Consider the following 23440-nt stretch of genomic DNA (forward strand, 5'->3'; position numbering starts at 1 on the left):
ATGCAGTTCAGGGCAATTTAATTTCAGTTTTCAAAGACATGCTTGCAGCTAAGCCGTAGTATGACAGTGAGAACCGATAAGGCTGTTCCAGACAGCAGGAGGTGGAGATGAGTAAACTCCTTTGCCAACTGCCAGATTGCACGTCTGACACATTGCAGATGTAAATCCAAGTAACTCAATGGGGAGACTACACTGAATCACACCCGCTGGGGATGTGCCTATGTTTTCAGGGCAAGAGGTAGTAGGAAGAGAAGAAAGACAAATTCCTTGATATAAACTGGAACAATTTTATGCAAGCCAGGAGCCTCCCTTGGTTTCTCTCTGGGGCAGCCCAGTGTGCCATGTTTGTCCCTTTCCCAGGATCATGATTTTTTTTTTCTTTTTTTTTCCCTCATGTCAAAGTTGTGAAAGCCAAAGTTGCTACGTAACAACATATATCTTTGCTGGACAGTAATGTTACAAATGCAAAAGGAAAGAGAAACCTTTTTATTGCTTCTCTGTGAAACATGATAGTGTTTAGATTGTGAAGAAAAGGATCGGGGGTGTTGGTGAGATAACCTAATAATGTGTTCCATCTCCTTGGAAAAAAATAAAGACCAAAACCCCAATCTAGAGGAAGCTCAGAAATGGATTAGATTCCTTGCAGGAAGGGGAACCTGTATAGCTCTGTCAAGATCAGATATACCTCTGGGAGATGCCCTTCCATCAAGCATTCACCGCTGGGCTCAATCCAGAGGTATTAATGAGCAGCGATATTCAGGCGGCTGGATTAGGTCATGTAACGTTTCCTGCTGGCCTATGAATGCAGCATTGTCATTGTCATCAATACTTGTGCATTTGTATACTGACTTCTAAAGGAAGATCTGAACTGTGGTTCATTAACCATAATTACACATTATGATACCCTTGCAACAGAGAGAGAGAACATAGTGCTTCAGGCATCCAAAAGCCTAGGCCGAATCAAGAAACAAAACCCAAGAGTTTTGATTTTTGTTCTGTTGCTCTGACCCCAAATCAAACTCCCTCCAGTTACTTCTGGGCATAAACAACACAGATGAGAACCTTCTGCAGTGAGTCTAGCAAAACGCCCTAGGATTATTCACACTTGTAGCTCATCTTCAAGTTTAGAAATAGAAATTCTTTAAATCTTAGAACTCTTCAAGACACCTATAGTGTTCAGCACCACTAGGTCTCTAGGCTCTTCTATAATACAGCAGCAGTTCACCTCCAGATGAGTATCAAATAGTAGTGCTATTTAAGGCTTTTGGGGAAAATATGTCTTTCTACTATTTAACAACACTTAATACTCAGCTAAGAACAAACTGTTACCCATATCTTGTCATTTCAGAAACTCAAACGATTATTTCTGAGCATGTTCTACATCTCACCAAACTTACAGCCTTAGGCTATTGAGAAAGTTCAGGATGAAAAATTGAGAGTGTAATTAAAAGGCATAAAAAAGGAGGAAAAAAAGTGGAAAAAATGATAGCGTCTGCCACATGCATAGCACTGGATTGTAATTTTTTCTGATTTATCAGCTGGAGCTGTACTAAAGAGTTATAAGTCATGCAATTCTTGTGTAGTCAACTGTCAGGACCACAGTGGTGCTGCAGCAGCTGCAAGAGTACGAGCCAGGCTGCTGGACACGATCCTTGCGTCCTCTCCCTCGAGGACTCAGAGTCACAACTTTGGTCCTGGACAAGTGGAGAAGGAGCTGCCTGTCAGGAATCGTCTTAGCTGGTCTGCCAGTTGGTAGACAGCTTTAGCCCTGAAGCAGGATAGTTTATGTACTGTCATTTTACACAAGATTATCACTACTTTTTTTTTTTTTTTTTTTTTTTTTTTAAGGAGAAATGGGTTTGGATCCTTAAGAAGTGTCCCTGGCTTTATAGAGGCACCACATACAAGAGGTATCTCAAAATGCAGTCATAGTGTACCTTTCTGCGTGCGCATGACCAAGTACCTCACAGAAATGTGTAAAAGTAAACACATGCAGACCTGATGTAATATCGTGGCCTTCATTCTTAAAAAATTATTTCGGAAATAATCACTGTGTGATTATATCTTTATAACATGTCAAGTGTGGTGTGAGATACAGAAGCCAGCAACACTGAAAGTATTTGTAAGATATTAATTCCTCTCTTGATGAGCAGTTACACCTGTATTTTGTTTTCCCTTTGTGCTCTACCCTGGATGCTGATATTAAGATTTCATTCTTTAAAAAATGATTAGCAATACAAGCAGTTCTTGGCTGGTAAATTCTAATGATAACAAAAGACATAATTCACAGGTTTTAAAAATAAACTGGCTGTAAGGCATCTGATTACTGGATCTATAAACATTCAGTGTTATAGTAACTTTGCTGGAACCAGGTGGGTTTTTGATACATCTCATTAGGCAATGCATCTTTAACACAATAGGAACTCCCATTGCAAGCTCCCTTTAAGGCTTTCCATGGAATTTCTTCTAACCTATTACCAAATTTAAGAGTTGCTAATAATCCAAGAATCACCAGGACCATACAGACATTACAAGTAACCAGATGAGACTTGGAAGACATTCAGAACCCTGCCCTTAATCGCATTCATCTCTCTGGCTAAGCAAACATAAAATCCCGACCCCAAGAGAGGGTCGAGTGGAAGGCAGCCAGCCTGAGTAGCCACTGGAGATTTGCTACTGCAGAGACACAAACTGATCAGACCCTCTGCTTTCTTGTTACTGCTCCATTAAGTCAGGGCAAAAAACTTCTTCCTTCTATCAGTAGGGGAAAATTAGTTTTGCCCCAGAAACTCTACTACCAAGCACCTTAAAATCATATTCAGGGCTGTGGGACTCAGAAGAGGGTACATCCCTCCTCTCCAGAAACATCATAAGAGTCTGGAGCAATCTGGATGCTTTGTATCTTTAATATGCAGTTAAAAACTGTAAATGAATAAACACATCCATTTACCATCAGCTAAATACAGCTTTTGTAGTTTCCAAGTGGTACTTTCCATTGTAGAATCTTTTAGACGCTTTGTACGCATGAACTTACACAGTAGAAACTCCCCTGCAGAGCTCCGACCCTCTTGCATCAGAGGACAGGCACTGCACAGTAGTATCCAAGAAGGTAAAAGGCTTTTTACTCTATTCTGTATTGCTACTATTCATTTTGTTTGTTTTTTTTTTTTTTCCTCCTCAGTCGCAGTGCGGCCTGTAGCTGCTGTATAATCAATAAGAGTTAACAAGGAAAGATTTGGGATCACGGCACTTACTCGGGGTGTTCAGGAGACGTGACTTTTTGCAGTGGTAGGCTGCCTCCTGTTCGCAGTACTCTGCGCTGTTTATCATGGCTTCAAGCTGCTCCGCACTGCTGTTGTAGTTAAAGGACATGGTGTACGGCTTCTCCGGATCAGCTCCTTGGACTCTGGTTAGCCCTGTGTTGTTGTGCTGCACTGCAGTCCAGATCTTATCTTCTGTTAAACGAAAACGGATTGAATGGGAAGTTAACAGCAAAAAGCTTGCAACAAGCAGGGAACAAAAAAACAATTGAAATCTAACGCTTTACTGCGTCGGAAAGAGGAGCAGCAGGACCCTGGGCTCCGAAACAGTCACTCTGTGTTGAGGACCTGTTACAGGTCTGTGTAGTCCACAGAGCTGTTTCTCCCTGAACCAGCTTGAGCAAACACTACAGAGCCTGCTGAGCAAGAGAGAAACTACAAGCTTCCTGGGAACCACAGGAGATCTTCAGCATCTTCTATTGCCAGGTATCTGAAGAAAATTAGATACCTTTCAGCTGGCTTTGGCCCTGAGAGAAAAGACATAATAATATGGCTCAGGGTGGTAACACTCACTTTTTGCAAACACAGCGGTACCTGAGAGCACAGCCCATGCCGTTACAACAACAAATGGTAGCAGAGAACTGCGGCTGATGAGCTCACACAAACTCACCACAAATAGAAACCACAAACTCTTGTCAGAAAGCTAAAACTGAGACTATGTTCTTACTGCCCAGCTGGAAGTCAGATCACTCATTTTACTCAGTTTGCAGATTTTTCTGCATACATATCAGCTGAGTGACGCCCTGCTTGGATGTACAGGACAATATGACTCGGCATCTGTAGTTAACTGTAAATGTTGATGCTTTTCCATGCTGGGGAGCCCATTCTCATCTCCTTCATTGCATTTACTGGCAGAGCAAGTGATTTCTTGGGTGACAGAAGGCAGAATCTAGGCTTAAGCACAACCTGCACCATAACGACCCAGCTCATGACCAGCACTGAGGTTGGCATGATAAGGAGAACATCGCAATTAGAAGCAATTAGCTTAGCAGGGAGGCTGTTTCCCAGCTGGTTCTGGTGAGATAGCAACAGGCAAGATAACAAGGACAGCCTGAACAGCCAATCTGCTGAGCTGACCCAGAGTAAAAGGCAATCTCTTTAATGAGGATTCACAGGACTGAGCCCTGCATGTGCTCCACAATGTTATTAAGAGTCACATCCAGTAAATTCCCTCTTTATCAAAGACCCTGCTTGCCCAGGGAAGATACAAGATACTGACAGGGCAAAAATGTAAGGAAGTAAATTTTAATCATCTGATGAGAGGAACATTTCAATCTCACTTGCAGAAACCTATGGACAGTTATGGAGGAAGAGGCAAGATCTAGACAAGAGTTTTCTATTTTGTTATTCATGCTTCAACAGGGAAACCCCAGATAAAGATGAACCAGATTCTTTTCTAAACCAATCTTAAAACCTGTGCATTTAAGTATTTAGATGGTTTTACCAGATTACCTGGTCTGAGTTCTTGCAGAGCATAAGCTTTCCAGTTACTACCCGACACACTGGCATGATGAGCCCAGGAGCTTTGTGGCCACCACAATGCATTTTATTTTTCGTTGAGCCATAAATATCCCACAGATTACTTCAATAGAACTCCAATAGGTGTATAAAAATCCTAAATGGACTATCTGTGCAAAGACACTCAGATGATTTAATGGATTGTCATTATGCAGGCATTCAGATGACAGACAAGTAACAACAACCATCTGGAGACTATTTAAAGAGGTCTGTTCCAAGACCTGGCTGCAAGTTACGGAGAAATTACTCTCCCAGTAACATATGGCATTAACTGTAAGGACAACCATACATTCACTCACAACACTCTCATCATTTCTGTGATGGTAGACAGAAAGGGTTTGCTCATAGATCTGTAATTCCATGGTTCTTGTTGAGTTCCGGGTGCTGCTTGTGGATCCTTTGAGTTGGAGCTCAATGAAACACTGCTGCAATGTGTGATACATGAAAGTTAGATTAAAATCACAAGAAATATTACAAATTTATTGCTTGTAAAACTTGCCCCAGTGGTTGTAATCACAGTCAACACCGTAGCACAATACCCTGCACAGTCCTGCACAATATATTGCTTCCAACATGGTATAATTCAATGACTTCATAACACACATCGTGTACATCTGAAAGTAGTAATTCTTATCAGCCAGAGTCTCTCTGTTTTTTTCTTTTGTTCTCTCAAGGACTGACATGAAGAGAGTGGATTTTTCAAAAGCAGCTGAGGATGAACTAACTTTCCTCTCACTGAAGTTGGTAGAAGTTTAACCCCTGCCTTCACTGAAAAATCTACTAAAAAGACAAACATCAAGTTGCTAATACTGTGAGCAAAATGTAAAACCAAGAGATGATGGAATGAACTGGTTGCTGAAATTCCAGATGGGCAGTCATAAGCTCCTCCCCACTGAGATTTATTAACATAATTTTGAGAAATTGCAATAGAATCAACGCTTACAATAGTGGCTACAGTGCTGCTCAGGAAGTACAACAGCCTAATGCTAGAGTTTCAGAGTGCTTAACACTCCTGTGCTTTCCAGGGTGTGTACCTGTGCACCAGAAAGGTGCTGTGTGGGTACTTGAAAAGCCAAACGCATCAAGATCTAGTAATTTAGAAGCAATGAAGGATTACTAGGAAAAAATTGTTAAAAGCAGCATAGCATAAAACAGTCTTCCCAAGAAGTGTTGGAAATGTAATTAATTGACATGTTTGAAATGAGGTTGGACAAGACATCAGCAAACATACTGTTAGGGACAAGCACTCATTAAGTGTGCTGGACAGACAATGCAACAGGTCTTTCTCTTATTTTCCTCTGTGATTGTTCATTAATTTTCAATGGTCTTGTTATCATTACTGCTGCACTCAGCTGTCCCTCTGAGATCTGAACTTTGACATTCAAGAACTGCTTTTCTCCACAGGTTCTTTTAGATATGAGAAGCTAACTGCAGATTTTCCATGCTCTAGTTTGCAAAGGGAAAGGAAAAACAAATCAAGTTTCTTTCTGCACTCAAAGTAATTTTGATTTAGCAAGTACCTCAAAACAGAGAGTTAAAAAAAGTAATAGCAGAAGGGAAGAATTCCGGGGTTACATTTCAGACCTTTCCTAATCTACACATATCTGATCTGTTACACTTATTACTTTTACAGATCAGATCTGTGCTTTGCTGGTCACTTCAAAGCTTCCCTCTATGCTCCATCTTTGAAGTAAAGGTAGCCATCAGTACAGCTTCTCCAAACATACATGCGTTTGGCTCACCGATCTAGAGAAAGGAAAGTCACAGCCACCAGCAAGCATACCTCTGGGACGACAAAAGCTACCACCATTCAAAAGTTTGTTTCTTTTCCCTATGCACAGTGGGTGTATAAAGAGCACAGAGAAACACATTCTCTGCTACCTTTTTTATTTTTAACAAAAAAAAAAAAAAAAGGCAATGAAAGAGGCTTTAAAAACTTGGAGTCTGAAAGGAAGTCTTCAGATTAGAAGGGCGGCCCAACACACAGCAGATGCAAGACAAAAGAGCTGGGGACAACAATGTTAGAGGAGGAAAAGGAAGAGAGATGTATTCAACCATCTCAGCCACGCTTCTTCCCACTTCCCAGGGAAAGAATAAGTCCTTCTGTTTTAGAAAGAGGGACATGAGGTGTAAAGGGGCTAGGCAACGTGCACAAAGTCACACACAACCTGCTAGAAGAATAGGGATTACGTTCACATCACAGTAAAAAAAAAACAAAGAAAGTTCCTTCTTTCAAAAGGACACCCCTTGGTTTATGCAGCAAATGAGCCTGAAAACAATTTAAACTTTAGTTTGCTTTGGACAGAGTTGGGGAGCCAAGACTGCTCCCTCCTGTGTCTCAACTGACTGAGGGAGAAGTAACTAAAAGCTGGAGGGCAGTAAATTCTTGAACCATTCCAAGACAATAGCAAGACCATGTGCACCTGCTTCCATAGATCAGAAAAACAGATGAAAATAATCCCAACCTTTCTTCTGAAGACCCTCGCCATTCAGGTCAACTCTTGGGCTTTATTCAAGCACCATTTTCTCCACCTCAAACCCGGCAGCATTTAGAAAAATATCATACTATTTTCTCAAATTCATATGCACAAGTTTAGCTAGGGCTGCTCCCAGAATACAGCTGCCTGCCTCAGAATGAGGTCAAGGAATTATACCCTTACAGCTTGATCAGCATGTACTCTGAAGCCTACTGACAACAATCTGGAAGCTTGCATTTCAGGCATGGTTCAGGACCGATGTAAGAAATGTAGCTGCAATCTGGGCATGCACACAGATCCCTACAGCTAGGAAGCAGTGCAACAGCTGTCTGAAATTTAGTCCCATGACTTGCATATGCCTTTGCAGAGGCATACCTCTACAAGGATTATGTCTATGGCTTTTGAAAATGGGGCTTCACATACTGTTCCTATTTCACAATATGAGGATTGGGGTTTTTTTAAAAAAAATCTTTGTTCTTTTTGGGTTTGTTTTCATTATATTTTTAGGCAGTGACACTGTAATCATAAATGCAAACCAAGTTGAGTGCCACTAGCTCCTTCTAGCCATTTCCATATCTGGAAACTGTTAAACTAGGCAGGTAAGGCTCTCTTTTCCTTCATTTCAACAAAGAAGTTATTATCTTTTTACGTCTGTCCATAATACATGTTTTTTTCCTGTTTACTCAATTTAATGAGCTCTCCCTGCACTTGTGAATTTGCAATGAGAATGAAAAAGCTGTTCTCCAGGCAAAGGTCACTGTTTATTTTTACCTTCTATTATTCCACTTTATTATTTTATTACTTTCTCAGCTTGGTAAAATTTCAAACCACACACAAGCTGAAAGTCATTCAAAACCCAGTAGGAGAGTGCAGCCACATCTTCTACTGTATAACCTGGAATAGTTAAATGCAGCCTCGAAAAGCGGATTTCCTAAATGCTTGTTAAATTGTTCTGTAATTCAAAGGTGACAATGCTTTAATTTCAGGGTAATGCTACAGCTTTATGACTTCGCAGTTTTATTTAATGGTCCAATTTACTAGGATATTATGCTGCCTGTATTTGGTCCTAGGAGATGTTTTTACAGCATGGGACTGCAACGCATTCAGCACTTTTTAGACCCTCTGTTTAGCCTCACCCATAGTTCTATCATCTTGCTGGAAGCCTCCAAGTTGCTTTTGCCGGACCACAAATTAAATTGTGGGAAATTAGAGCAGCTGGAAAACTGGCTTTCAATGAGTTCTGTATTGTCTAATTCTCATTTTTATTCTTCAACTTGAAATATCTCTGTGGAGCACATTTCACCCATATGAACTGCATCACTCCTTTGTGATTTAGGAGATTTGTCACAAAACAAGATTATTCAGACTGATTAAATTGCCAACAAGCCAAACATACGGTAAATGCTGCATAAGAGAGAGAAAAATTGCTCTGAGAGCTCATATGATGCATTTGTTTCATGGTGTTCTACACTGAATGCCAAATATTGTCCTGAAAACTGTACCTATAACTACAGGAGTAACCATGCAAAAGACAGACTCTCCTCCTTGAACACTCTACTGTTTCAAGCTGCAGTGTCAGTTTAACCCCGCTGCCCTAACATACAACCCTCAAAGAACATGGAAAGACAATTTCTTATCGCAAACAACTTTAATTCACTGACTCCAAGCAGGTGTTTTCCGAGTCTCCTATGAAACCCACCTTTTTTTTTTATCTACTGTTTTTTTTTTTCTGCTGGCTGACCCAGCAATATGTGCTTTTGCAGCTTGTTTTGTGCTCATCAGCCTCCTCCTAGTTTCTGATTCAGCCACATCTAGCCAGTGCAGAAGCACTGCAATGCATTTCCATGGAAACAATTCTGGAGAGGTTCCCGTCCCCCCAGTCCTGCATGCAGCCCACTCTCCCATGGTACTGGCAGACCGCACCTGCTGGTGTGCATTCCTCAGGGATGCCCGCGCCTGGAACGGTTCCCTGTCTGTAAATCCTTCCAGGCAGGCAGTAGCTGGCGCCAGGAAGGCACCACAGCCCCGGCTCCACAGACATGCTGCCCCAGCCCTGGCAGAGAGGGAGGAGCTGGGTTCCCGACTCCCTCGCACCCCAGGCACGAAGTTTGCTCGCTCTGAGCCCGCGGTTCGAGGCGCCTCTGTCAGCAGACTGACCACGCCAGGCAGCTCTGATGGATGAGGAGGAGACACTTCTTCAGCGACCCCTTGCAGCCTCATCCCCCATGTTGTGCTGAAGCCCAGAGATGGCAAACCATTATCCTGCCAGCCTACTTCTTGATGATCTTCTATTTCCATATTTCCTCTAATACAGCGTGCCTACAACAAGCAGTGAGAAATATTCCTCTCCAAAAACTGAAGAGGCAGTCGCTGAACCACTTCTTAGCGCAAAATGGACACTTCTCCACTGCGCTTACACTCACTGCACTTGCGACAACCGTGCAGTCCTCTCTGACACCACCTCCTTCATCTAAGGTGAGTTTTGAGAGACTCAACGTAATCACTTTTCTGCTGTTTCATATGCCTTGTGATGGCTCAGACATCTGCATGAGCCTGGCAGACAAAAAGCGGAGGCCACAGGAGACCTGCCATTCTTCTGATGCAGCATCAGGAGGCTGGGCAGGACATCTGCAGGTTTCGCACATGGCACCAGACACCCGCGTCTGGGGCAAATGGATCCACCCCTTGTAACTGAGACAGCTGGAGTGACTTTTAAGGGTCACAGCTTACCTCTAACTTCTGAGCACTGCAAATGTGGCAGGAGAGCGATTAAGTTGCAGTAACCCTTGGTTAAAAGGTAAAGGCTAGATGAAAATATCTACTGTTATGTTCTTCTGTACTAAAACTTCCTTGAGGGCCTCCTGCAAGTGTGACAGTGAAGAGGCCTGCAGAACTGCTGCTGTGATGCTCATCAGAAATGCAACAATTTTGCTGAAAACGGCAAGGCAGCTGTTTTCAGCTGCCTTTGACTTTGACATAATACAAGCACTAAAGGTTTTTCATTTTATAAAGTTCTGGAATACTTAATGAAAATTCAAACCAGAAATGTATAAATTGTCAGAACTACAGTGTGCCAAAAGACCTGTAGTGTTTGAGGGGATAAACTGCAAATCTTTAAGAGCTGTCTTTAATCTAAAAAGTAGTAAATAATTTGTAAAGGATTCCCATTCGTTGTTTTCTCCAGTGATAAAGTCATCACAATTACAGACAGTAAGCTGCAAGGTACATTCATCAAAAAAAAAAAGAAAACCCAACCAAACAGCAAACAAACAAAAGAGGCACTCCAAAAACTTCCTTAAGAAGTTCAAAGCTGTAAAATCTTATCTAGCTCATTCTGAGAATCTCAGGGAGTTTCACCATTTAAGCTCTTGTCCCACAATTACGTAGTTGCAGCTAATAAAACCAGAATTAAGTGCATGACGTCCTCCTCCTCCTTCTCCTCTCTGTTATTGCCTCAGCCTAACCGGTGGCAGCCCTCCTTTCCACGGGAGAGTCTGCCAAGTCCACAGGAAATGTAACGAGGGTTGAATCACATGGTGACTTCTGTATCAGTGTAATTGCTATACAAAGTAAAACAAGACGATTTCTTATGGAAAATGGATTAATAAATTATATAAGCAGATGAACTGAGATTCTTGTGTGGAAACAAAGGGAAAGGTGGGTGCCATGGGCAGTAATACCACCAGTTCCACCATTGTGTTGGGAACATCAGTGGGGATCCCTACTGCAAGGACTGAGGTTTAGCCAGCTCTGCTTTGTAGTAGTCCGTCTCTTTGTTACTCCAGTCTGATCCTTGTTCACAGCAAAGTGAGTAAAGCGGAACTGCTACAGTATTTTCCTCAAATAGCTGACCAAATATCTTACTGTAAGTGGGGCTATTCAGACACTTAAAGTATTTAGTCACTTCAGCTACAAACACAACTTGTATCCTCCTGAATTCAACCCTCCTTACATGCCATGGAATATGCACTATATGGAAGAATAAAATCTCTATCTTTGTTAGTTGAATGAAAAAAAAAGGCTAGAGGCAATTTATAAAAAATTGCCAAGAATAACTTTGACAATCTCCTTCACATCTTTTTAGAATCCCTTACTTTGTCTGAGATTTAAACACAGTTTCTATACAGTTTTCTGAGAGAAAATAAAGCTTTACTTTTCTTGCATCTGAAAAATAGGCAATATTTGCATTTTGAGAGGAGACTGCAAAAAAGAGACGATCCACAACAAGGAGAGATATATTTTTGTTCATTAATGATTTTTTCATTACGGCAGTTTCAAAAACAGATCTTGGACTAGCAGCAAGAGCTAGGATAAGGACGCATCTTTCTCCAGTCTGCACCCCTGGAGGAAAAAAAGGGAAAACAAAAAAAAAGGCAAGCTATTTGAGGACTGGACAGGTATCTGGCCAAGACAAAATTATCCACTGATCTTGTCATGCCAATTTCTAAGCATTATTGCTTTGATAGCCCAGGGTCTGCATACAGTAAAATAGCATCAGTAAAGAAGTACGGTGGCAGAATGACTCAAGTGTATCGTAAGCAAATCTTTCAGATATCATGGGTAAAAATTTACTCTGGAGGAGATGAGGAAAGGTCATTAAAAACACTTTCCATACAGGGCAGCAAAACAAGTACATGGATGTAGATTGCATGTCTATAAACTTTGCACTGGAGAATATGATTATTAACATTTAAGTAGTACTCAAGACAGACCAATAGATTTCTAAGCAACAAGAGAAAAAGAATAAGCCTCACAATGATAGAAGGACTGCCAGACCAGAGGTTCAGAAGGTCCATTAGCCATTTTCTGTATTGATTGTAATCAGTCACTTCAGTGGGAAGTGAAGATTATTTCAACTGGGCTAATAATCAAACAATCAGCCTATTGTGAACATTTCTTTCCCAGCGCTGGTGGCAGTTGTTCATTAGCCCAAAGCATGACAGGATACATCCTCTGTGTACTTTATGCAAAAAAGTGTGGGTATAGCGCACTATGGATGATGGGAGAACCTAGGTAAAGCAAGCAGAGGTAGTTCACATTCCCATGAAGATGGCCCTGGAAACAGACTAGCTAGGTTCCCATGGTGCTGAACGCAATCATCCCAAACTAATAATCCCTGCATGGACCCACACAAATCCTCATGGTGCCTCTCATAGCATCCATCTACATATGATCATGATTTGGGTGCATATGCGTGGTTCTCTTCCCTTGAACACACATATGTGGTGTGGATTCCTCATTGTTTGTTACAACTAGTGAGTTTCCCTGTCAAAGTAACTTTGCTTTGCGTGTGTAATGGGTGTATAAAGTGAAGAAAACATTACGTTAAAAAGGTGCTGTCTTTTTTTTAAAAAATCTCATTTTGAGTTTGTTGTCTTTTGCTGTCTTTGAACTCTATCCCTGTTGCAAGAAAATGCAAATGAACATCCTTTCTCTCAATGAGGCCCATTCACTTTGGGCCTTCTCAATCTAAATAGCCCTGGATTATTTACTTTTAACCTCTCTTTGTACAGACATCTTTCTATGCCTTTAATTAGGTACATTACTGTTCCTGACAACCTCCTATTTCAACAACATATTTTACTTTTACTAGAAACAAACAGCCTTCAAGGTAAGATCCTTCTAAAGTGCTTCACATACTCTTCCCACTTCTTGACCAACTTAAATAATAGCATGTCGTCTACAATTTTTGTCACCTTGCTTTTTCAGCCACTTCTCCAGACAATGAATAAATACATTTATCCACTCTAGTATCAGCACATATCCTGTGACACTCTACTGTTAAATTTCTTGCCATACTGAATATTGGCTTTATATTTCTTGATACTTTTTTCCCCTTTTCTTCTCCCTGCAAAATTTCCTTTCCCTTATTTCTCTCTCCGTCTTTGTCTTTGTATGATTGTCCAATTCCCTCTCAACACACACAATCACAATTTTCTGCTTTCTTCAGAATCTTTATTCAGCAGTGGGCTGTTAAAGTTGACAGGCTGCAGAGAAATCACTGGGACCATAGACACAATAAATTAACTTGTAATGTTGATACTTCCCATATCCACATCACACATTGGATGCCTATGACCAGACACCAGTATGTGAGAAAGCTGTTGTTAATCTGCCCTGGTTAATAACTGGCTACAAACAAGATCCCTATCTGTTCAATTAAACATGTAAAAATCAGAAAGAATTTTAAACAAATTGAAGTGAACGTTAAAGAACACCACTGTTCTCTAAATGCAGTGATGCTGCTAATTTCTGATGATCTGATTCCTTCTTTGAATTCATCCTTCACAGATTCAAGGCACTGTAATTCCCAAAAGTCATTAGCTCACTGCACCTCTACTTTTAAAAGCACTAAATGAGTAATTTCCATGGATTTTCCATTCCTCCTCCAAATTCTTCAGCCTGGACACGTTTTGCGAACAAAAAGGTTACCTCTTCTTGAATTGTATACAAAAAGAAGAACTGCCAGCCTGAGTAAAAGCAAACCTTCATTTAGCCCAGGAGCCCGCCTCTGCCTTTGAAGGCAAACAGATACACAGGGAAGCGAGGGCAGGCAAAAGGTTTTCCTGAAACTCGTTCCCATTTTCCAGTGATCTTTGCCTCACAGCTGCCTGAGCTGGGAGCTGCAACTAAACCTCCACATTTAATTGCACCTTGTGAATCTAAGAGACAAGATCAGGGCTTTTTCCAGCCTGTTTTTTTTCCCTCTGTTGATACATTGGCCTCCTTGATGTCCTGCGGTAATAAGTTTTAAGTTGAATTATTCATTGCATCAGGCAAAAGAAAACAAACAAAAAACCCCCAAATCCTGTTATCTAATAATTTTACTGTTCCTTAGCTCCTATATGCTGAAAAAGAATCAATCCCTATTCGCTTTCTCTATGCCGCACACGATCTCCATGCTTTCCTGTGACATTTCCCTCCACCATCCTTTTAATTTGTTTAGTCTCCCCATACACACAAGCCATCCACACTTCTGACCATCTACATTTCTCCATTCACAGGAGGTGTTGTATGGATTTATGTCACTGAACAATTACTTTTTTGTCTCTGTTCCTTGTATGTTCCTAATATAACAACATAGAATTTCATTTTTTGACTTTCCCCTGAATATTGACACTTTCAGAAAACTATGCAGAAGCAGTACCTGAAAAGAGTAACAAATTCCAAATCCATCCCTGTGTACATAAAGTTGAGTTATTTTTTCCATTCTTTGCACTTAATCTATTACTGTAAACAATTTTTATCAGCATAACAATAAGGTTATGTTCCCAGAGAGAAAAGAAGCTCTTGTGATTAAGGGACCCAAACCATATTTAGATGATACAGAAGCATAACCCAATTGTACCTCAAACTCTCTGCACAACTGTAAAATAGTAATTTCTTTCTGTGCCTCAGTGCTCTTTTATGCAATAGGAATAATAGAGATGCCTGTGACAAATGACCTTCCCCTGCCTCAAATGAGACATCTAGGGGAAAAGAAGAAATACGAAAAAGTTTTCCAGGCTAGGAGGTTCTGTCAGTTTTTCCCACCTCCACTTTTCTCGTAACCAAAACAAAATAAGAATGCCAGCAAGTTCATTACAGATAGAGAGAAAGTCAGGTATATGCCTTCTGGATTTCTGCCAGATAAAATTTATTTGAGGAAAGGAGATGCTTTCTGCAAGGAGTTTGTCAAAAATCCTACTTCTTCAGCACAGATAAAAAGCACTGACAATGTTTTCATCACACATATTTATATTATAAATAATAAAAATTAGCACATTTCCCATACTGGAGATCAAGGAAGGATATTCAGACAGAAAGGTGAAACTCTGTTTCAATTCTTGCGAGATTCAGCAACAGTGAAGAGGACACATCTTATTAAATATTTGTTACACTTGAATAAAAAACATATTTAATAATTAACTGGTGTGCATTTAATTAACATAATGATTGCCCAATTAAATCAAAATGAAAATTTAATTTGAGACACTTTAAGTACAAGGAGATTAAGGATAAAATATGAATATCCCGAGTCCTTAGGTTTCAGGACTGAGCATGGAAGTGATATGTGGCAAAGTAGCTCAACCAGAATTAGCAACTTAGAAGTGGTAATGAAAAATTCTTTCATCCACACCTGGCCACAGGAAGCAAAAAAATGCCAAACAGGAGACAGTCTAGGAAATTTCCTCTCCATTTCAGAAACAAAAAGCAGAAAGGATGCTCCAGCCTTTCTGCTTTTCTCATGCCCTTGCATGACAGTCCCATACACAAAATAGGACCCACTTAAGGGGAGAATTTGCCAGACAGGTATATTCATTTGAAAAACTTTTTATTTTAAAACTACAGAACTGTAAGGTTGAGAAGTTTCAACCAACATGTCACCTTGCCAGGCTCTTGCTCCGCTACCTCTCTGGTGTCCCTCCTCCTAAGGGCATCATGCCTTCTCCTCCATACAGATACCCAGGATGATCAGGGTTTCTATTCCGTGGGACATCAAAGGCAGTACACTCGTATGAGGGGTGGTATTCCTGCTTAAATCAGACTGGAAGGGTTTACAGCTAGCTAGTGCAAGGAGTTTTAATAATCATTCCCAGATCTAGTATTCCAGTAAAGCAGAGAAACCATTCACAGTTACAAAAGAAGGTTTGAATTCTAAGTTTCTACATCTTTAGTAAAAAATACAAACATCTCATTAAAAGTTATGATATTATGAAAAATACATCAGCAGTGCCCTTTAAGAGGTGCAAATACCATTGTAAATACCACTTAGCAACAATACAAGGTGAGTCCTTCAAATTTAAAGTTTAAAAATCACTTTTACATGGATCCTATTTAAGGAAACACCTCAGAGTTGAACCTCAGTTACTACCAATTCTCTTCTTTTTCCCACTACTGAGACATCCATGATTGTGGGGTCCTTTTAGTAGTACAATGAAAGAAATGCCAGTAACATTAGAGGCAACATAAAGCACCAAAGACAAGGTTAGGTCGTTACCTGTTATATTGCAAAAAACACGGAGTGGTCCAAGTGGTCCACTTCCATCAGAGTCGATGTAGAAGAAACCTGACATCTTCCCTTGGTGTCGGTAAGCCTCACAAGATTGTTCATAGATAGCTTAAAAAGAGAGAGATTGTATCACATAAACAAGGAGAAAACAGACAGACACATTTTATACATGAGCACTGCTTTAATCATTATCATAATATAAACTGTTGGTTTACTGCTGATTAGCATTAGTGAAAGAGTTTACTGCATTTGGCCCTGAGTCCACGGTCAAAATTAGGCATGTACTTAACTACTTCCTTGAACTTAATATAGTCCGGCTTTAAAGATAATGAGTATTGGCCTTATTGTGGATTAAAGTATGTAAATACTTAAGTAAATGGATATGAACTTTCAAATGTGCCACCATCTAGCTATGGAGTGATAGATATATGCATCCACATAATGAAATTTCAAAGACATACATACATACACACGTCTACACGATTTACTACCTAGGCATATGCTCAAGCCTTGTCAATACAGAAGACAGGTATTCTTGCCAGTCTTCAGCTTCCCTGAAGGATATTGTTAACAGGTAACTACAAGCCCCTAGCAGCGTCTACTGCACAAGTGAAAACAAGCCACTGTTCCTTAGCAGAAAAACTCAAGGTCAGATATGGTCTCCATCCTGGGTGACAATTTTGTGCTTTAGACATTTTTTTATACAACCAACTCTTCCTCTCTGCTTATGAATATTCTTCTTTTGGGGGATTAGTGCCCATGAAAATGCCAAGTGGTTAATAAAACAAGCACAGCAGGTCACCAAGAGCAAGAACAGGATGAAAATCTCCCACAGGTCAGTGCAATTCCTTGTATTTGAGGCATGTTTTCAGGCAAGATATCGTAACTTCACATGGGGCAAAGAGAAAATCTCTCCAGAGAGGCAGTTATGAGATATCAAAAAGTCACGTGTACGATGCTGGATCTTGAACAACAGTAACCTTAAATCTCATTGCAGGAGGATTGATTTTTCTTTCCACCTACTTAAACACTTACCTGATTATACAGACAAGGTTATTCTCTGTAACAGCTTATGATTGTTCAACTAATTGTCAGTAAATACCATAAAAAACACACGTTGACTTAACAGATAGATCAAGACTTCCTTTTTTCTTCCTGTGAGACGGAGTTATTTGGAAGACACAGTAATGGAAATACAAGCAAATAGAATTACCCCTAATCTTTAAGTAAGCTTTTGAGTGCTACCAGTAGCAGAACACACAGAAATATATTTGGACATCATCTTTGGCTGCTGCGAGGTCAAATCTATCTTTTTCTTACCTCTTAATTTTAAGAGCACGTTTAGCTACTATTGGCATATTCGTACATCATTATACAGCAAACGCTAGACTTACACAGATTGGGAGATACTCAGGGGAATTTGTGAATAACCCATTTGTTAGCCACTGCAAATCTTTTTTCCAAGCCCCTCACTCTTCAGGCAGCAGAGCAGTACAGTTAAACTTGATATGGCATAAGACCTGCTGTGTTGAGGTTGTAAATACAACTGCAAAGTTCCCAGTGCCTTTCATCTGGAAAGAACTCAAGGAGGTTTGCAGATCGAGTGCAGGGAGAGCACTTCCTCGGCACTTCTGAAATGCTGCCCCAGCCTCTCCTGCAGAAGGCAGGAATTGCTCTGCACTAGCAGGAATATTTCCTCATGCCCACTCCTGTGCACACATGAACTCACATCCCTCCCTTCCCCTCATTCCCTAAAAGTAGTTTCTCTAATGAAACAAATTTCAGAAAGGCTTAAATGGCCAGCCTGAAGTAGCCTTGTCTGACTATTATTCTGAATAATGCTGTAAGATATAGTTCATCACTCAGATTTTAATGAAATTTGGACATTTCTTCACTTCTGCCAACAAAACAGAATCACAGTTCTAGGGACTCCAATCCCAAACTGGCTATGAATTAAGAGTCTCACCAGTCAATCACTTGTACCACTCACCAAAATATGATTTTCCCTCGTACGCTTCTTTCCTGACCAGACATCTTTAGCAGGCAGAACATCACTAAGTGCTAAATATGCACACATTACCTTTCCCAAAGTTAAAAAGCTGCTTAAGGTACTCAGCACCTGGTGAGACAGTGCTTTAATTAGTATCCATCCTATAATAAACAGAATTAAGAAAGCTTCTTCCTGACAGTCATTAGCCTGATGTAGAAAGCACTGTAGGAGTCCAGAAGATCTCTAAATTCCCCCTCTGATAGCTGGCCAAGAGTACATATTAAATGCAAATAAAATAAAATCCCCAAACCAGAACCTATTCTTCCACTATTCACAACCTGAGGGGCTAATAGAGTCCCTCAGTCGCCAAAGTGCTGACAAAAGCAACTGGGATATGGAGGGTCAGGAGAGACACCGTAACAGGCGATTAAGTAAGCAATCAAGGAACCATGGGTTGATCAATTTGCAAAGTTCTCAAACTGCAGTTCACTCAGTGAATTTGCTGTCATCATCATTACAGGACACTTTATCTTCTCTCATTAGGGAATATGCCAATTGCTTCCCCTGAATTGTTTGCTGAGTATTTTTGAAGAGAAAGGATGGTGCAAGGGGTAGAGACATAAAACTAATATGTTGTCAGTGAACTGGCACAGCTAGAAACTCATTCTTCATCACAAACTTTTTCTTCCTAAGTATTTTGCTTCTTCTTGACTGTTGTTTTGGCTGGAGGCCAGATATATTTTTTTCAAATTAATAAGGAAAGATGTGAAGATTCAGCCATTAATAATGTGGGCCGATGCAAACAGAGATGATCTACTCATGTTTAGATGGCCCCTTTGTCACCGCAACTTTGGAAAAGAAAGGCTGTATAGAGCTAGAAATCAGGCTAGGGGTGCTCAGCTGGTATAAATCTGAAAGGATGCACAAGCTCCAGCGGAACTACAGTTATGTCTGCCAGAAGAAAATCCATCCTGGTATGTTTTCCTTTTGGTTATACGAGAATTCCAGCAGTAAATACTAGGGAGTAGCAGAAGTGGGAAAAGGCTGTAAACCTCAAGCTCTAGCACATAAAACATATCCTAACTATCATGACTTAGAGAAAAGCTATTTTGGTGGACAGTCTGTTTTGTAGCTGTACGCTTAAAGTTTCACATGCCTGTATCTTAAGCATTTGGTACTGCATACTTCCAGACTGGATGGGCCATTGCTTTTAGTTCTCTCTTTTGCTATTTTATGCTGTATAATGCATCAAGGAGAAAATGATATTTGTTTTCCAGTCACTGGCAGATGCCCCCACAGACATTTCAAGTGCACCATCCATTCCAAGCTCTGCTCAACGTCTTTGCAGGCTGAGCCGATTGCTTGTTTCAGAATAAAATTATGCAATTCCATTTGCTGAAAAAGGCCCTATTACTCCAGTGACAACAACTTGAAGCTGTCTTTATGGTTCAATGAAAGACAAGATCTCTTTGCAGTCATTCTTCTCTTTATGCAATCAGAAATATCATACAAAAGTAAAAACCAGACAAACAGCCAGCTGTGACTGTTAAGACCCCAGAGCCTTAACTTTGAAAACTGCCTTCAGATTTATGTTCCATTTTGTGCCAGACTTCTCTGATGTAGATGGAGATGTGGTTGTTTTGGGAACAGTACGAAACCATTATTGTAGTTGTCATTAAAGAGTCACCAGCCATTTATGCATGTAACAGGGCCTCACTTTTAAAAAGCAAGCACCAAGTACAATTATGGAACTGTTGACAAATGCATACATTTTCATGTCAAACAACATTTGCAGTAATTACACCTTTTTAATAAAGGAGAGGTATTAATCAGTTCATTCAGAGTAGAACCCATCAACAGTTTTCAAGTATTATTTTTAAATTAAAAAAAAACCAAAAACACAAACAAAAACCTGATTTTGTTCCTTTCTGTGAAGCATCTTAAGCATAGTGTGAAGCATAGTGTTTATACTTTCACCCCTTCCAAGTTTTTTAAAAAATTTTAAAATGTTCACCAAAATGGGACCAAAAAACCAAAAATAATGTTCTTTATAGGCTGCTCCTACAAAGCTTGTTTTCTCATTAGAATGTTTAATCAAGCACTTTTTAAAAACATAATTTCAAAAATGAAACCTCTAAGTTGTCTTTTGTCCCAAAGAAGCAAGATCAGTCTTCCTTCTCTAACCCTCCCACACTTTCTTTGGACTAATTGTGACTTATACCAGCCATTGAAGATAAACTGATAGTTTCCAGCAATTTGTTTCACTGAGCCAGAACCACTGAAAAATCACAGTTTATGACTTTCAACCCCTGCTGTGTTTCCTCAGGCCCTTGTGAGAACGAGCTGCGCTGCCATGCAGCAACAGCAGTGCAGTTCCTGCCACCGAGCTCCCGCAGGCAGTCAGAATGAAGCTGTTTGCTTTATGGAGTTGCATTACGCTACTGCTCGACAGAAAGAGATGTCAGCAGTGCACAGGAATCCATGCTACCCCCCTGCAAGTATGGCTTGGACCTCACAGTCAAGTATGGCAGGTAAAAGCATTAGGGTAAACTACAGCACAAGGCAAAAAACAAAGTGTAAAAGGTGTCACGGGGCAGACTTTGGCTGGTGGGCTATTGCTGGTAACAGTGGCTATTCCAAGAAGACAAAACAAGAAACAGCTTGACTCCAAGGTCCCAGATTTAGTAAGGGAAACTGGACATCACAAATACCTGTTTTACTTGGTCACAAAGAGACTGGATGTCTTTTATTGCCTTTTTTATTTTTTCTTTTTTTTCCCAGAATCACTTATAAGCTATAACATTGGACCCTGTGTTCATATTTTTACAGTGCTCTTTAAGGAATTTTTTTAAAGGCTACTGCTGTGTTTCACAAAGAAATTTAAAATCCTCCCAGAGCTAGCTGCTGAAACTGATGCAGCCTGAGCACCCCATTCTTCATACCAAGAGCTGCTTCCCTAAGTAGTATATGTGCTCTTGCCTATCTGCAAGGATGAGCTGTGCTGATGGTGTTCAGGCATGCACAATACTGACAAGAGTTCAAGATATCTATCTCCCAACTCCTTATAATCCTCTGTGAAACACATATACCCAATTTCTCCCTCAGGTATCTCTTTCAGCCTTAAGTATCTCAAATTAAACTAGCTTTTCAGATCAACAGCTCATCCCATCAGAGCATTCATTTTGAACACTGCTTTACTCACTGATCATAATGGCCATCTTTTCCTTTAGTTCTCACTTCTCATCTTCCCAGGTGCTTAAGAAACAGCTTGTCAAACTTTGATCAGCATTTATAAAATAAACACTTTATCCCCAGTCAGATCAACATCACCCAATTCTACATGTTCTCTTATATCTCCTGGGATATAAAGATTCGTAAGCTCAAAAATCAAAATTATGGATCTGAAACATACACATCCCATATTTTTTCAAGCCGCACACACTACATCCCTACAGAAGCATCCTAGCAAAACTATAAATATGCACTTTGATTGATCAAGGTTCAAGCTATAGATCCATGATTCAGACTTCAATGCCAGAAAGGCATTAAGAGATTTTAATGTCATTATAATAACCTATTTTGACCTTTTCTGTAAAATCAACTACAGAATTTCATTTTCTAATTCCTGCATCAAGACCCGTATGGCTGGTCAGCCACAGCACACGCATTAGCTCTCCGCACCCAACAGTCAGGTCCGACAGGGCTGTGGTCCCTCTTAGCTTTGTTCTGCAATTGACACTTCATCCTTGATTCAATACTCTGCGAGAGCCTGCCAAGTTTTAAATACGAGCAATTTCATCACTGTTCGGCTCTCTAAAGTATCTTGAACCTGTTAATCCAACTAATTACAGTCCTTAAGCCAGAAGAGACTGTATCCCTGCCATAGCTGAAATCTTTAACAGCACATGCCTGAGCACAAACATTTGCAAGGTCAAACTTCCATTGTTTCCAATAAAACATCTTTTTATTCAGTTTTTCACTGACTGCCTGTTACTCTATTGACATTTGGCTTCCAATCTTACTTTGGCCCTAACCAGTTCACCTGCAGTCTCCATGACAGCCGTCACTAAGCACACGCTTACTGTTTCATTGTGGAGCTCCCTGGCAGATAAGCCTTTCGCTGGCCTCGGTTTTCCTGAGTACTTAACAACTCTGCTTCCTTTGCCCCCATGTTCCTAAGTTATAAAACCTCTCCTCTCTCTCAGACCACTTTAATTTCATTTTTCACCTCCAGTTGTATTTTGGCTAAAAAAAAAAAAAAAAAAAAAAAAAAAAGGACCGTTCTTTGTGCAAAGACATGAACTTCTGCAAATAATCCCCAGGGAGCGATATATTTAAAGCCCCCTCCCTTCAATGGATGAATGAACTTGTTATTCACCGAGTAATATGCACCTCTTACCCATATTTAAAACAGTGCTGGCTGTTGGACTCAAGGCAAAGGTTACAGTGATACCCAGACTTCAGTTTTACTGCTGGGAGACCAGGCAAGGTAAAGCTCTCTCGCCTCCACCCAGCAGTACGTTACTGGCATAGATACAACCAAGAGTGTAAACTCCAAATCAAAGCAAATTTTTCAGTTGTTTGTTTGTTTGTTTTATCAGAGGACTCTGTCCTTTTCAAATTTAATGGACATCAAGATAACTTTCCTTAAAAAATAAAATTGATTACAAGTAAACCTTAAAATTCCCAGTATTTCTTTCCTACCGTACTTCCAATTACTTTGGAAACTGATCGCACACATTTCATTGCAAATACTCTGAGCTGGAAATTCAGAATTTGAGCTGTACTAGTTATGATTACCAAAATGAATTCTGTCATATTTGCTGTTTCTAGATTGGATTCTCATAATCCAACAAAAGTAGCTGATAATTTGTAATTTCTCAGAGGGAGATAACATTCTATGATGATATAATAAATAAAATACATTAAAGAGACCTAAAGAACTTTAATTTGTGATTTCACTAGGTGGTGCTGACACTGTCCACTCCTCAGCTAAAACATAGCAGCGAGGTGCATGTTGCTTTTACCACCTCTAACAATTGCACACTCATGAAAAATTGTAGGCAGAATACTTACTGACAGATCATTTGGGACTCATTTCATTGCTTTGTAATTCTTTGCACCTTAGATGCAAAGAGTAATA

General features: G+C 40.2%; 1 protein-coding gene across 1 annotated transcript in view; it reads right to left on the reverse strand.

The window, feature by feature from the left end:
* CNTNAP5 (contactin associated protein family member 5) overlaps nucleotides 1-23440 on the reverse strand; it is a 294884-nt gene that overhangs the window by 84639 nt on the left and 186805 nt on the right. Inside the window, exons 12-13 of the mRNA XM_075512059.1 lie at nucleotides 16296-16415; nucleotides 3255-3455 (exon numbers count right to left, since the gene is read on the reverse strand). Coding sequence (XP_075368174.1) covers nucleotides 3255-3455; nucleotides 16296-16415 — 321 coding nt within the window. The remainder of the gene's footprint in view (nucleotides 1-3254; nucleotides 3456-16295; nucleotides 16416-23440) is intronic.

Source organism: Mycteria americana, chromosome 9 (genome assembly GCF_035582795.1).
Source record: "Mycteria americana isolate JAX WOST 10 ecotype Jacksonville Zoo and Gardens chromosome 9, USCA_MyAme_1.0, whole genome shotgun sequence".
Taxonomy (NCBI): domain Eukaryota; kingdom Metazoa; phylum Chordata; class Aves; order Ciconiiformes; family Ciconiidae; genus Mycteria; species Mycteria americana.